General features: G+C 30.6%; 1 protein-coding gene across 1 annotated transcript in view; it reads right to left on the bottom strand.

The window, feature by feature from the left end:
* Window positions 1-2870: 2870 nt before the first annotated feature.
* The window catches only part of S6k (Ribosomal protein S6 kinase), a 96570-nt gene continuing 84410 nt past the window's right edge, over window positions 2871-15030 (bottom strand). Inside the window, exons 10-11 of the mRNA XM_075364589.1 lie at window positions 7039-7146; window positions 2871-4864 (exon numbers count right to left, since the gene is read on the bottom strand). Of these exons, the coding sequence (XP_075220704.1) occupies window positions 4652-4864; window positions 7039-7146 (321 nt within the window). The 3' untranslated portion in view covers window positions 2871-4651. The remainder of the gene's footprint in view (window positions 4865-7038; window positions 7147-15030) is intronic.

The following is a 15030-nucleotide window of genomic DNA, read 5'->3' as shown; positions in this document are numbered from 1 at the left end:
CGACATTAATTCACAATTAAAAACTTCTACTAATAAATTAATGCTACATAATCATACTTGACAAGGACTATAACTTTTTTTTTAATTTCAATAGAATAACTTTAATAATAATAATAAAAACCAAAACAAATTTTATTTGCAATAAAATCTCTGTAAACAAACCAAAATTAAAATTAAATTATTTATAAACTGTATTTATTAATATAAAATATTAACTAATCGATCAGCAAGTTAACTTACAATTACTTTACATTAAGGATAAAATTAAGAAAAATTAAATGAAAACTGAATTATCAAAAATTCATTACTGTATTAATAACTAATAAGCTTTAATACCAATACTCTTACTAATATTTTATTCTTTGTATGAACACTGAAAAAAAATTATTTACTTGTAAAAATGAAAATAAATTAATTTATAAATACTTTCTGCACAACTTTTAATAAATGAGTTACTAGAAAAAATAGAGTTTTTTACTTTGGTTAATAACATACTAAAAAAAAAAATATTGTTTTATAACAATTGTTTATACTTATTAAAATAAAAATCACACATTTTTAAACAAAATTGAATTAACTTTCACATATTGAAAGAGATTCAATCAAGTTGAAGAGAAAAATATAATACAACGTGGCAAATATTAAATAACAATTTTACATTTAAAACGGTGTAAAAATTAATAAAATTTAAAAAAAAAGGTAACTTAGATCCAGTTAAAAAGTAGCCAAAACACATTAACATGAATATATTTTATTTTTACATGATATAGTTTTCTTTAAAAAAATAAAAATATTTTAAAACCGTCAGAAAAATCATACATTTAAAAGTGTGTAGTAAACATTATATATAATTTTACATAAATTATAAAACAGTTATGACGAAAGTAATGAACTGACAAAACAATATTTTTACTACAGCCGTAAGCTGAGTATGCATTTCTGCTAGATCTGCTAAGCATAAATTACTAAAAACTGACTATATATATACCCAATTACTTTTTGAAGTGTAAAGAAAAAATAAGTTTACGGTACTACTCGGTAATAAGCTGAGAAAAATTCTGTCGTCATAATTGACACATTATACCATCTAAAAAGAATATTTTAAAACACTACTGTGATAATTGATAAAGTGGTTTTTCTATTCTGTTTCAGTATCCTCAGTTTTTTATTTTTATAAAATCTAGTCTTTATTTCTGTGTAGTTTTTAACTTGTACAATCCTTCTAGAATCAAATTCACTATCCATGGATGTAATAATGTGTGGTTCATCAAATAAAATTATTAATAAAACATTTTGAAAAAATAAGTGTTATATAACAATAAGCAAATTTAAAAAAAAACTATTTTTTAAATATATTTTTAAAATTTCATTGCCTGCTGTGGTTATTTAATGATAACAAATGCCAATAGTGTGCAATAAGAATGCATCATTATAATTTAACTATGATACTATTGGAGTAGCCTTATTAAATAGGACTTGAATATAAATACAAGAATACATATTTAAAAGAATTACTGACTAAGCTTTGTTTCTTGTTGCATCAACCTCATGGTTGCACATTCCTGTGGAATTCCTAGAGGAGTAGCATCATTGATAATAGAATATGAATAAGAATGCTTAAGTATTGTTAAACAAATAAATTTCCTTAGATGTGTAAAGGGCATAAATGAAGCAATAATAATAAGTTTCTTTTTGACAACAAAATATTAGATTAACAGATGAATTCATGATTTTAAGAAATTTGTGAAAAATAACAAAGATATAAAAAAATATTAAATGAAGTGGTCTTTCAGAAGAAAAACTGGTGGAAAGAATTTCATTATTGATAAAAAAAATATATTAAAAAGTACAAGATTACTAAATTCTGTAATGTAATAAAATACAGAGAACAAAACTGTAAGAGAAAATAAGAATGAATGCTTAAAGTAACTCAACTGAAGATGTAAGGTGTAACAAACATATTGAGATTTAAAGACTAGTACAGAATAAATGATGAGTTAAGTCATCAAACCGATCGATCAACTAAAACCAGACAGAAACCTTTTTAATTCTTTAATGCTCAAATATTAATCTAATCAACTCCTTCTCAAGTACAATCAATGTCCTTATGTACTCATCTGATTACCATCTATTTTTCAAAGTTTATTTAATATTTAATTGAAAATATTATAATTTACTTCTTAGAAAAGAGTAGAAAACTGTGTTATCTCTCTGTTTGTAATGAGTTATTATTTAAAAAGGATACTGTCCTTTTTTTGCAACTACACTCATTAGCCATTATGGTGGTCAGTAATCGTTGTAACATATACACTGTTTGCATTTAAATCTTGTTCAGGGCTGTATTAGTGATTTTTATGAAAAAATCTTAGCAACCAAGAAATAAATATAATGACCTGGAAATAACAATAGTAGTTAAATTAATTGACTAGAGGACAATAAAATAAATTCAGTATTGAAGGGGAGAACTCACAAAACTGTACTGTTTAAGGAAACTAAATTTAAGAATTGTGAATTAATAAACAGTTTTATTTTTAGAAAAATTATTATTCCCCTTAAATAACCATAATTTTATTATTAGCTTATTTTCTACGTTTTAACTTAAATTTTAGTTTAATTTTCTACAATAATTTTGAATTCAATTTTCTTTTGTTACTAAAAAGAAAAAAATTTCTAAGCATTTAAAACTTTTTTTTAGCGTTTTTATAATATCTATATAACCTAACACAGTCACACTCATAGATGAAAATATAAACATATATCCTGACACATTTAATTTTTTAACATATTTATTTTATTGTTTTAATAGAAACAAGCTATCAAATAAATACAAAAATCTTGTTCAGAATTCTCCATCTAATGTTGTTACTTAAAACAGTAATAACAATTTTTATATAATCATTTTTCAGACCGAATTAAAAGAAAATGTTTTCTACTAATTTATGACATTTTTAGTTTATGAAACCTCTTTCAATTAATTATAATAATATTTTACAGTAATACTGTACGTTAAAAAAAAATTGTCGAAAAAGATAAATAAAAAAAGGTTTAATGAACTTTTGGCAAGACAACAAAATTTGCATAACTTTAATAACACAATCTTAGCATGAACAAACAGCTAAATTAGGCTGTGCTAAAAGAATTTAAATAAAAAGCTAAATTACTAATGATAAAAGTTTTGAAAACTTGGGTTATAAGTAAACTCGGTTTAACTACGCCATTTTTCATGAATGGTTAAAAACATCTGAACTATAAATTAGTCCCGATATAAAACAATATATTATTAATTTAAAAAAAATATTATTTCTCAACACCTTTAATAATCTGAATGCTAAAAAAAAATAAGATGTTAATTTACAGAATTGAGAAATACAAAAGCATTAAATAAAAATTAAAAAATTCATATACAAGCCACAAATATATATTAAAATAAAAAAAATAATTAACACAATAATACAGTCTTACAGTAAATAACGAAATATTAAATAATCTAAAATAATTATATGAATTTTATTATTTTTTTAATATAAATATATGGTTGATTCTTGATAACACGAAATCCTTCATAACAGATTTTTTTTTTGTTTCCCTTCAAGAAAACCTGTCTTGCTGGAAAAAATTGTGGGAAATTATACCTCTATAAGTTGAAGTGATAAAATGATTACCTATGTAACTCATAAAACCATGTATAAATCAAAATCGTACAGTATTATCTTTATTTGAATATTATCTTTATATCATTCCTTCTCTCAAACAGATCAAAGAACAATTTTCACCAGCTAATATGACATCAAAACTCCAGCCCTTAGATGAGGGTGTAATTGAGAAATTCAAAATACTGTACTGGACTGAAGTTGTATGAAAATATACCTCAAATACTGAAGAGGATTGAGAGTATAACATTACTATAAGATACTAAGGATGCTATAAACACTTTGCATACGTTCTTAAAAAAACGAATGAAGTTCTAGACAGTATATTTTCTGCTGCTGTTTCTACTGAGAACATAAAATCCACATGTTATCAGTAACAAAAAAAAGGAAAGTAAAATTACTGACTTTTTTAAAAGTGAATAATGTACATTACTGTGTTTATTGCTTAATTCAATTTACTTAAACATATTTTTAGATAGGTTAATTTTCACACAGTAATATTTATTAATAAATATTTAAAGTTGTTTTATAATTGTTTAATGTATAGTACAATACAGTACTTATTTTTTAGTTTATAACCTCTGTATGTTGAAGAAGTCTGAAAATTAATTTCTATTACTCAAACTATATACAATTTGAAATAATTTTTCGTACCCTAGGGATTTGAGTTAACAAGAATCAATTGACTGTATCTTTTTTTTCCCAAAAAATTATAAAATAATCTTCATGCAATAAATAAAACAAAGAAATTACAGATTATGACTGTTACATAACAACTTTCACAACCTAATCACTTTGTAATCATGAAATTCAATTCTTACTGATCAATGAGTTAATAATTAATTCATTCATTATATCTATATTAACCACCCAACTTTGTCTAATACAGTGCATAAATTAGATAATTTTACAATTGATTCTTTTATAACTGATCCTGCAGTAATACAATGATATAATTAATAATAATAATAATTATAATAATAATAACTGTCTTGAAGATGCTATACGTTAGGCAATCCTTGATTTGATACAACTTCCATCATTTCATCTTGTGTTGGAGCATTCAATGGATTATGACGTGGACTAAAAGCATTATTTCTGTTCAATGGTAACTGGTGTACATACGTACCACTCTTTCTAGGGGATCTAGCTTTAACAATTCTAGGTGGTTTATACATTTCTTCTAGTACTGATGGTGCTACATAAGTAAATCCCTAAACAAAACAAAAAATAGACATAAGTATGAAATAACATGTATAGATTTAAAACAAATAGTTTAATACCAGGTCTTTCAGAGAATAACCAAAAATTTTTAATTACGTGCCAACAAAGATATTTAGTGATGTATGATTGCTTAGCAGCATTGTGTTCCACGAAACCTCTTCTGTAACCACATATACTTAGATTGTTGATATATTGTTTAGTTTTTGTGTTATTGTTATTTAAGTGCAATGTTTTTAAGTATTAGTAGCAATTGTTTTAATTTGCAATTTTCAGGAGCAACGATAGAAAATAAAATTTTGTGTAAAACTAAGGAAAACTTTCACAGAAATGTTTCAACTTATGAAACAAGCTTAGAAAGATGATGCTCTAGGTCATACGCAATGTTATGAATAGTTTTCATGATTTAAAAGTGATCATCAGTCAATTGAAGATGACCCTCGACCAGGAAGGCCTTCGACTTCAACTGATGATACATGTTCAGAAAATCAACAATCTGGTACGTGCAAATTGCATATTGTCTGTCACAGAATTTGCAGAAGTAGTTAACATCTCAAATGGATCATGCCATGATATTTTGACTGAAAAATTAAACATGCATTGAGTTGCAGCAAAATTTGTTTCTCGTTTGATGATCGACCAGCAGAAAGAACATCGAGTGAATGTTTGTTGGCAACTTCTCGAACAAGCCAATGATGATGAAATATTTATGCAAAGGATTGTAACAGCAGACAAAAGCAAGGTTTATGGGTATAACATCAAGACAACAGTTCAATCACAATGTATTGGCAAAGGATCTCCACGGCCCAAGAAAGCATGTCAGTCTTGATCAAATGTCAATGATGCTCTCTGTTTTTTTGATTTTAATGGAATTGTGCATTTTGAATTCTTGTCTTGAAATAGTGAACCATGTATACTATCAAGGCGTTTTACAAGGTTTACATGAAAAAATCCACAAAAAGGGACCAGAGTTATGGTAAGACAACTGATGATTCCTTCACCATGCACCTGTACACTCAGCTTTGTTAACTCGCCAGTTTTAGGTCAAAAATAAGATAACTGTCTCCATCAGCCTCCCTAATTGCCAGACTCTTTGGGATTTTTACTTATTTCCAAAATTAAAATCAGTGATGAAAGGACGCCATCTTCAGACTACTGATGAATTTCAAGCAAATTCATCAAGGACCTTAAAGGCCATTTCAAATGAAACTATCCAAGACAGCTTCATGAACTGGAAAAAGTGAGTGAATAGGGGAGGGGAGTACTTTGAAGGGGACAAGGGCCAACGATCTGTGAAATTAATAATAAAGATTAAAAAAATAAAGTTCGGTTATTTCCTGAACAGACCTCATACTTATGTTCTTTAAGGATGTTAAATAAGGCAGCCCCTCTCCTATTAACAAACTCCCAATCAACTGACTTTCCAGGTTAACCAACTAACCTAATAATAACTTAATCCTTACAGAAAAGCATAAGAATAAATAGCTAATCATCATCAGTATTAGTATGAACAACAATTTGTAATTTGTAGGGCTGAATATCACTTGCATTTAAGAAGGGTTTCTTAGCATGTTGATATTTGAAAATATATTTGAATAGATATAAAAAGCAATAAGAAACCAATTAATCACTCATATTATCCTAAGATAAGCCTAGACTAGCATATTATTTTGATGCATATTATTTTTAGAAATGATTATGTTATTTATTTGAGTGTGTCTTATGTCAGTTTGCCTGCAATTACGATGGTTATAGCCAATTACCATAAACATCAAAAGCCATGCATATTTTTTTAGGTAGTGTGCTCTTTGGTATCATTGATCTATTCAAAGCCACAGTGTAATCCTTAAAAAAGTTAACAAAACATGATTAACTCTTTTCTGGTTTTGGTGCCTCATTAAACTAGTTTAAGTGTCAATGATAAATATGTTATGCAGCAGCTTTTACTAACTACACAAAATTAGAAATTTATCATAACAAACATATAACAACTGACCAATATTAATAAAAAAAAGAATTAAACAATGATGTTATACTGACAGAATACTAAACTTCTAATTTGTGGTGGTGATGTTCAAAAAAACCTCCACAGTTGGTGGACTGAAGTATTTTTAAAAGCCTTTTATCAAAATGAAAAGATATATACATGTAAATATAAAATACAAACCTGAAAAACTAAATTTGCACTTTCACTAAGAGTTGACTCATCAGGTGAATCTATAGGGGTCTGTTTTGTGAACTTAGTATCAAATTGAGAAACATCATCCTCGCTAGTCTAAAAAAAAATAAAACAAATTTTTACTATCAGATGATAAAATCTAGAGGAGTAAGTTGAGATAAAAATGTTACATTTGATGAACTAATTTCTCAAACTAATTATGATCTAGCAAAACTTCACAAATGAATGAATTTAAACTGTACATTTCATGTTATACCCCATGGCCCTAGCCTATGCAGCTTTTCTTCCTATTACATACTGAGCTGCTGAATGTTTTACACCATACAAATACACTAGACCAAGAACATTATGCAATTTACAACATATCATCTTACATAGTAACACAACACCTTACAATGTTTCTTCTTACACTCAGTGGTGTGGCAACACCTTAACCCTTTGCAGTCCTTTGTCGTACTATACTCAATATTCTGAAATTCATGTCAGGTCCAGTGGTGTAAACCACTCCACATTATATCATTCACATAGCAGTCCAATGTTGTGACATCAGTAAATCTTGACTCGAATATTACTCGAAATTTAGACAGTTCTCACTCGATGTCGTATTCTATTTAATTTAGCATCAGCTGTTTAATCTGAATCTGTTGTCAGTAAACTAACGCACATATAACGTTATCTAAACGATAACATATCTAGTAGGCTGTGTTCTGACATCTTGTCTGAATTGTAAATAAACAAGTTAAGGTATGAAAGATGGATGGAAGTTCTCGTAATCGAATTTGTGATACTGAATTGGAAAATATTATGAATAAGTTTTCTAGTGACGATTCGAAAAGTCTGTTTAGTGATGATAGTGACTGTGATCCAACAGTTAATGAAAATACTCTTAATTCGCCTTCAGGATCAGAAAGTGATAGTGAATTTGAGGTTAATGGTCTGTGAAAATATTTCCGTGAGTAATACCAATAATTCTGATAATATTGACTTAGCTTGGGGAAATTGGCAATTTGGAGATACTTGTTATAATGCATTATGGGAAAAATAAAATGCAATTGATGATGATTAGCAATATTTTCAATTTTATTATACTATTTTTTAAATTTTACCTACTAACAATTAAAATAAAATAATTTTATAAGTATGAAAATAAATCTATTAACTTAAAAAGAAACTTCCATGTGTCGTAATGTAATAAAATAAATGTTGGGATTGCAGAGAATTAAATTTCAGGCAAGAGAGAAATATCAGATTTCCCTTTCTATAAAAACTGGACGTGGCTGGGATATCAGGGGAAAAAAATTGACTCTAGATTAGTTGGTCATTTGCTACAAAAGGACAGCAAAAGACTTAAAAGCACAATGTAAGCCTAGGTGGGAACTATCATGTTGATGGGTGGACGGCTATACATAGTGAGTCTCAAATGATATCTTCTGGGCACCAGAGTGAACCTAATTGTATGCAGTCCTAGCTCCAGTATGTGCACACTCTGCTGGAGTGGACTGTTAAATTAAATCACAATTTTCATAGGAACAAAATTTCAGTTCCATTTAATAATTTTTCTGTTTCCATTTGAAAAAAATCAACAGACTTGAAAGTTTGAAAAGACTTCAATCAACCTTGTCAGCTGAAGATCTATCCAGTGATAAAGAAACATAACAGAGCATATTAAATTTTCTTGTAATAAAGTATAAGGAATGTAGGTAAATCCTCTGCTAAGATCTCTCCCTTCCTGATAAAAATAAGTGCATTGTAACAACTTGTGGGTCTATGAAATCTGTTACAAATCTTAGGAGTGGTGCTCTGCTGACTGAAGTCAATAGTAACCAACAGTGTTAGAAAGTCTTGGCCCTTAGTATATAGGGGAAGATATAGTGATAGTGGAGACCCATAAGATAATAAATTTCACCAATGGAATGATATTTTGCCATATCTTGACTAACATTGAATTACCAGAAGTTACTGAACAGTTGTCACTGCAGTCAGTCACATCTGTGCAGAGGATTATGAGGAAGAAGAATGGTGTTGATGTGCCAACATCCACACATGCTCTAACTTTTTCTACACTGACCATATTCCTAACTGAATAAAAGTTAGTTACCTCTCTGTACATGTGCGACCATACATACCAAATTCCAGGGGCTGCTTTCAGAGTCAGAATTTTGCTCATATGAAGGAACAAGTTTGTGCATGTTGCAGCTGTTCAGGACATGATGATAGTACATGTGCTGAAGTAGAAATGTGAGTAAATTTTAAAGGTTCACAGTTGGCAAGGTCTTGAGAAGGTCCCCTTTATAAGGAAAAAAAGGGCTATATTAAAGATCTATACCAAGTAGAAACTGTCCTTTTTTATGGCTCATCAGGAATATAGAAAATCACTGAACGTGAGGAATCCTGTTCAACCCATGTTAAGTTTTGCCCAGACCCTCTTTAACAAAATACAAAAGAGAACTTTGTACGATGCGCATTTGTGTATCATGCAAAAACTGACTAAAATAGTTCAGGCGTTGTCAGACCAAATAAATCCCCCAGATCTGCTATTGCAGCATTGAGTACAGACAAGAAGAGGGATACTTCTGCTAGAAAGATAAATAGTGGATTTACCAAAAACCACTTTAGTGAGTACACCACCAAATAAAATTCCCACTGTACCAATTTCAAAGCAAACTACCAACCCTGTGAAGGGATCTATTAAAACCTCATTGGCTGATACAACATTTTTGGCTTCAGCAGTCATGGAGAAGTGGTGCTTGAAGAAGCAAATCACTTTCTAAAGGTTATAAATACCAAAATGAAAAAATGGATAGTATTTGATAAGTAACCTGCATACAAAATTTATAATATAACAGGAAAAAATATTATTTATTAGTACAAATATTATTCATTGAAATGTTTGTGGTTTCTGTTCTTGCCATGAGGATGTCAAAATCCTACTAAAGAAAGAAAATTCTTTGATACAGTCTGCAGAAAGCTCACCTCCATCCCCAGGATAAATTCTCTTTTCATGACTTCATCTCCAAGAGATGTGACCATCAAACAGAAGGTAGATGATCTGACAGAGTGACTATTTTCTCAAAGGAAGCCATATTAGCCATGCAGATTCTGCTGGCTACAAACATACCTCCAGTCTCAGTAAAGGAATTGGCACCATTTAAAATGAATATCAGCAACTTGTTTGTACCTTCCTCAATTACCAGTATCAATGAGGTTGATCTGTTGAATCTGTAATCATAGATTGAACAGATCCTTTACCCAACCTAATAATTGGCGATTTCAATGCTGTCACTATTCGTGAGACTCAACATCCTGTTCTTCTCGAGATATTTTAATTGATTGACTGAAGCAGAACTTGGATCTCTGCTTATTGAACGATGGATCATACATATTTTATGTCATCGTCATCAGGTACAGTTTCGTGCAGCTCTCTATCCTTGTGTTCAGCATCCTTACTTCCATGTCTTACTTGGCTTGTATCCAAAGACTTACTTGTAAGCGATCAGAGATCAGTTACCATCTCAGTCAGTAATAATGACTTGTCTTTGAGTCGAGCATGGGGTTAGGTGATTGAGAGTGGATTGGATAGGATACAAAGATTCATTCAAGCAGTATGACAAGAGTGTCAGTATGATCCAACAACTTGCCATGTTTACAAACCTGGCACTTGATAGTGTAAGTGAATTTATTCCTCTCACATCTGAGAAGCCAAGGTGGCCTATTGTTCAATGGTGGGATGAAGACTGCACTTAACCAAAATCCTTTGATACTATGTCTGCAGAAAATTCACCTTTGTCTCCTGGATGAAGTGTCTTTTCGTGGATTCATCTGCGAGACATGCAACCATCAAACAGAGGATAGGGGATGTGAAGGGTGGCTATTTTCCTTAAGAAAGTCGTATTAGTCATGCAGATTCAGTGAGCTACAAACATATGTGCAATCTCAGTGAAGGTATTGGCACCTTTAAAGTGAATGTTGTACTCAGGGATCATCGCAGGGCTTTACGTAATTTCAATCGAAAGCCTATGACAGAATTACTCTGGATTGTTTGTAATGCAAGAGTTGTATGCTATTGAGTGTTTTGGTTTGCCAAACAGAAATTGTGGCTAAGTTATGTCTACACCATAAAAAAATTCAGGTGTTTGATCAGGATAATCTCCGCTGCCAACTGGACTGGAAAACTATGGCATCCTTATCATCTCGCCAATTAATGTGATGAACATGTTTCTTAAATTGTTTATATCAGTTTCTCTTACATTGTCATACTCTCCTGAGTTTATGAGGTATAAGTTGCAGATAGAAGTATCCCATATGTTATTGGAAACTTGAAAAATTAATTAAGCATTCCTTTTTCTTTTGATGTGCTAAGATATGCCTTGAGTAATTCCTGTGACCACTTCCCCCAGAAATGATAATATCAGGCCCACTATCTCTCCTCCTAGATACATCATTAGGACATCTTTTGTCTATTTATAATAAAATATTGGAAATCATTTAGAAAGACGATATACAAAAAAAAGTGTTGTATTGTAGGTTTTACTTACTTATTTTAAAATGATGATAAAAAATTACATATTTCCATAACAGCGAGGTTAATGTCTGAATTTGTATCAATATTCTCTTGTGTTTACAATTTAAATTGGTCAATTTAATATTAACAAGGTTAGCAAGCCAAGTGATCAATAGATTATGCTGATATCCAAACTGCATGAATGGAGTGTATAAGGGAATCATATTATTTACTTAATGAAAAGACTTAAAGTAGTATAGGTTTAAGTTTAGGATTTTTGGTCAAGGTAGTACAATTTTCACTACACAGAATAGTTCACTATGTAATTAACTATCAATCTTTTTATTTACTAATTTCAATAAAGTATCATTGAAATTTGTGATGATTTCAGTTACTGATAGACTGTAATGAACCATTAATGCAATTAAATTACAAAAAAATGAAATTAAATGAAACTTCATACATCAGCAAACATAACCTAATGCTCACTTTGCTCGCTAATCTAGTCTAATTTAAAAACTATGGTAGAGAAAAACACTTTTTTTTGTACATTTCAATCAGTGCAATGAAAACAATATATGCCTAGTTTACTGACTATTGAATGTGTATCATCTTTCTAAATAATTACCAAAATATTTTCTGACAAAGTTTTCCAGTTTCTTGGTCAGATGCCAAGCCATGCCAACCAGTGGGATGATTCCCACTGAAATCTAGTAAAGATAAATTACACCCTTTAAGTTATTGTCCAATCTCCTTGAACAGTACACCCCATACAAATTGATGGAACAAATGGTAAATCATAGTCTAGTGTGGTACCTTGAGAGAAATATCCTAATCCTAAATCCAGATTTATCATTGTCATTCGTTTTGGAAGTAGTAAAGTCTGAGGCAGTAACAAGATCACAGATGTCAGTCTATATGTCCTCCATGTTGAGTGCGTCATCAATGTTGGGTACTTTTTGTAGTATCCAATCGTTTAATAAGTTCTTGTAATTCACTCTGTTCCAGAGAATTTTCATTTGGTTCAATAAGATTTTCAATGTCGGAACTGAAGTTAGTTTGTGGAGGTTTAATACTGGGTTTTACAAAACAATCTCTTACTGTCGTAGTAGTAACTTACTTTATAGCAGTACGAATCCATAAAACTGTATCCAACACACTAATGCTTTTAGAAAGCTCATCAGCATCCATAACTTCATTCACTTTGACAATAAGTACTGTAACACCTTTTTACTATACTGAACTTTAAAATTCTTAATGATCCCCTGATCAAGCAGTTGACATACTGCAGTAGTATTAGGGGGAAGAAATATCAATTTTACATTCTCTAAGCTAACATTAGGATGGGATTTTGCACTGTCCAAGAACAGTATGACTTCCCTATTTTACGATCAAAATTTAACAACCAGTCCATCATTATGTCCCTAGTCATCCAAGATTTTTTATTTGAATGCCATCCAATTTCTAATGAACTTATGTACACACCTTAAAACATCGTGGTTTGCAACTTTGCTGATTATTAATGTTTTTCAAATTCACCTGACATATTCATAGCCAACATAACAGTCAAGTCTTTTGATATCTTCCCCCTGTACATTTTTCCTCTTTCAAACATAATGTTTTACTGGGCAAGGGCCAGAAAAAAAGACCAGTCTCATATCAAGTAAATATTTTCTTTCATTATAATTCACGCATATTTCATTTAACTTTTCCTTCCACTCAGACACAAAATTCTCATCTACTGACCCAGCTTCATCATTTTTAAATAAAACATTATGTCTAATTCAGAATTTATCTAACCTACTCCCTGATGCTTTAAACTCCTTGTAACAAAACTGTTTAGCAATTTCTAGGGCTTTCACATGTATCAAAGTTCCAGACACCAGAATGTTATTAGCACAAGCACTGTAAAACCACTCATAAGTCAAATTTTCAACCGCTAGGCCTGGAGTTTTAGGAAATGCACGTTTGCTTAACTGATTGTCATTTTCAGTCCATCACTTTAAGATATCAAGTTTGCGTTTTAAGATATTACTTATCTGAGTTTTTCCGATATTAGAATGTTTTGTCATATCACACACAGTTTGAGTTTTTATTTTTTGTAGACATTTATAACTGTTACTACTTTTTATTTTAATATCAAGTATTAACGTTTTAGACATTTTAAGTTACGGTAACCATTTTTATAAAATACACAAAATTGAATGTACAGTAAATGTATGTATAAAAAATGTATTACAATGAAAAATATAGCACTACACCATAACAAAAACATTACACGTGTTCAATTACAGTAAACACTTGCACAGCAATTGATGATGAATCACATTGGATGATGATTGAAATCATAACATTAGTGTCAGCAGGATTATAGCAATTTACAACAGATAAACAAATTAGTCCCAAGGTGAGTATAAAATAAAATGAGAGAAAATAACAATTTTTTTTTCTGGCTGTCTGTTTTTTCAAACTGATTGAACAGTTTTTATAGATAAATTCATTGTGAGCCATCTCTTTGGTATAGAAGAAACCAAATGATCTGCTCCTACATAGCAGTCGATGAAGTGCAACCAAATCATTCAACCTCTGATGTGGTGTTCTCCAGCCTGCATCTTAATCAGTAAGAGGAACACCTAAGATCTACTGCCCCACTATGCATCAGAGCTCAGTTCCTTTTCTTTTCTCTAAATATACAATTATCTTCAGCTTTCACTCTTAATCAGTGTTATTACTCCCCTTGCCAGCTTTATCTCGTGAATTATTGCTTTAGTGTTTATCGACATCATAAAAAATTCACCAATCCAGTTATCTTACAACAAGAATTTTATAATATTGTAAACAACATGAATCCTGATGTTATAGTTTATACAGACAGCTTCAACATAATTCTGTTGGTTGTGCTTTTGTGGTTGGCAATAAAACATATGTGTTTATTCTTCCCAGCATCATTAGTGTTTTCATTATGGAGCTGTATGCTATCAATAAGGCCTTAAATATAATTAGCTCAACATTTCAACATGTACTTGTCTGTTCAGACTCCATGAGTGCCTTGCAGGTAATTAGTGACATGTACTCCAGACACCCTGTTGTCTGTGAGATTCAGTCGGTTATTGCTGGGATGACTCAGCGTAACACAAGTGTGACTTTCTGCTGGGTCCCCAGCCATTTTGGAATTTCAGGCAATCAGCGTGTTGATAACGCAGCAAAAGAGGCTTGTTTGCAACCTGCTTTCGCTAGTCACATTGTTTCGAACAATCTTGTCTGTTTTCTGAAAAGTGATTCATGATGAGTGGAAAAATGAATGGAATGCTACCATCAACAATAAAGTTCACCCATTTAATACCACTGTGTCACCATGGGAGCTCTTATTGCAGGAATGACCTTTGAGAAGAGGTTATTATTGGCTATTTATGAACAGGGCACACTAAACTCACTCATGGATCTCTCATGTCTCAGAGTGATGCAACTGCCAACTAACA

Source organism: Lycorma delicatula, chromosome 4 (genome assembly GCF_047948215.1).
Source record: "Lycorma delicatula isolate Av1 chromosome 4, ASM4794821v1, whole genome shotgun sequence".
Classification (NCBI taxonomy): Eukaryota; Metazoa; Arthropoda; class Insecta; order Hemiptera; family Fulgoridae; genus Lycorma; species Lycorma delicatula.
Note: the sequence above shows the minus strand (reverse complement) of the source record. Positions and strands in the feature narration are given on the sequence as shown.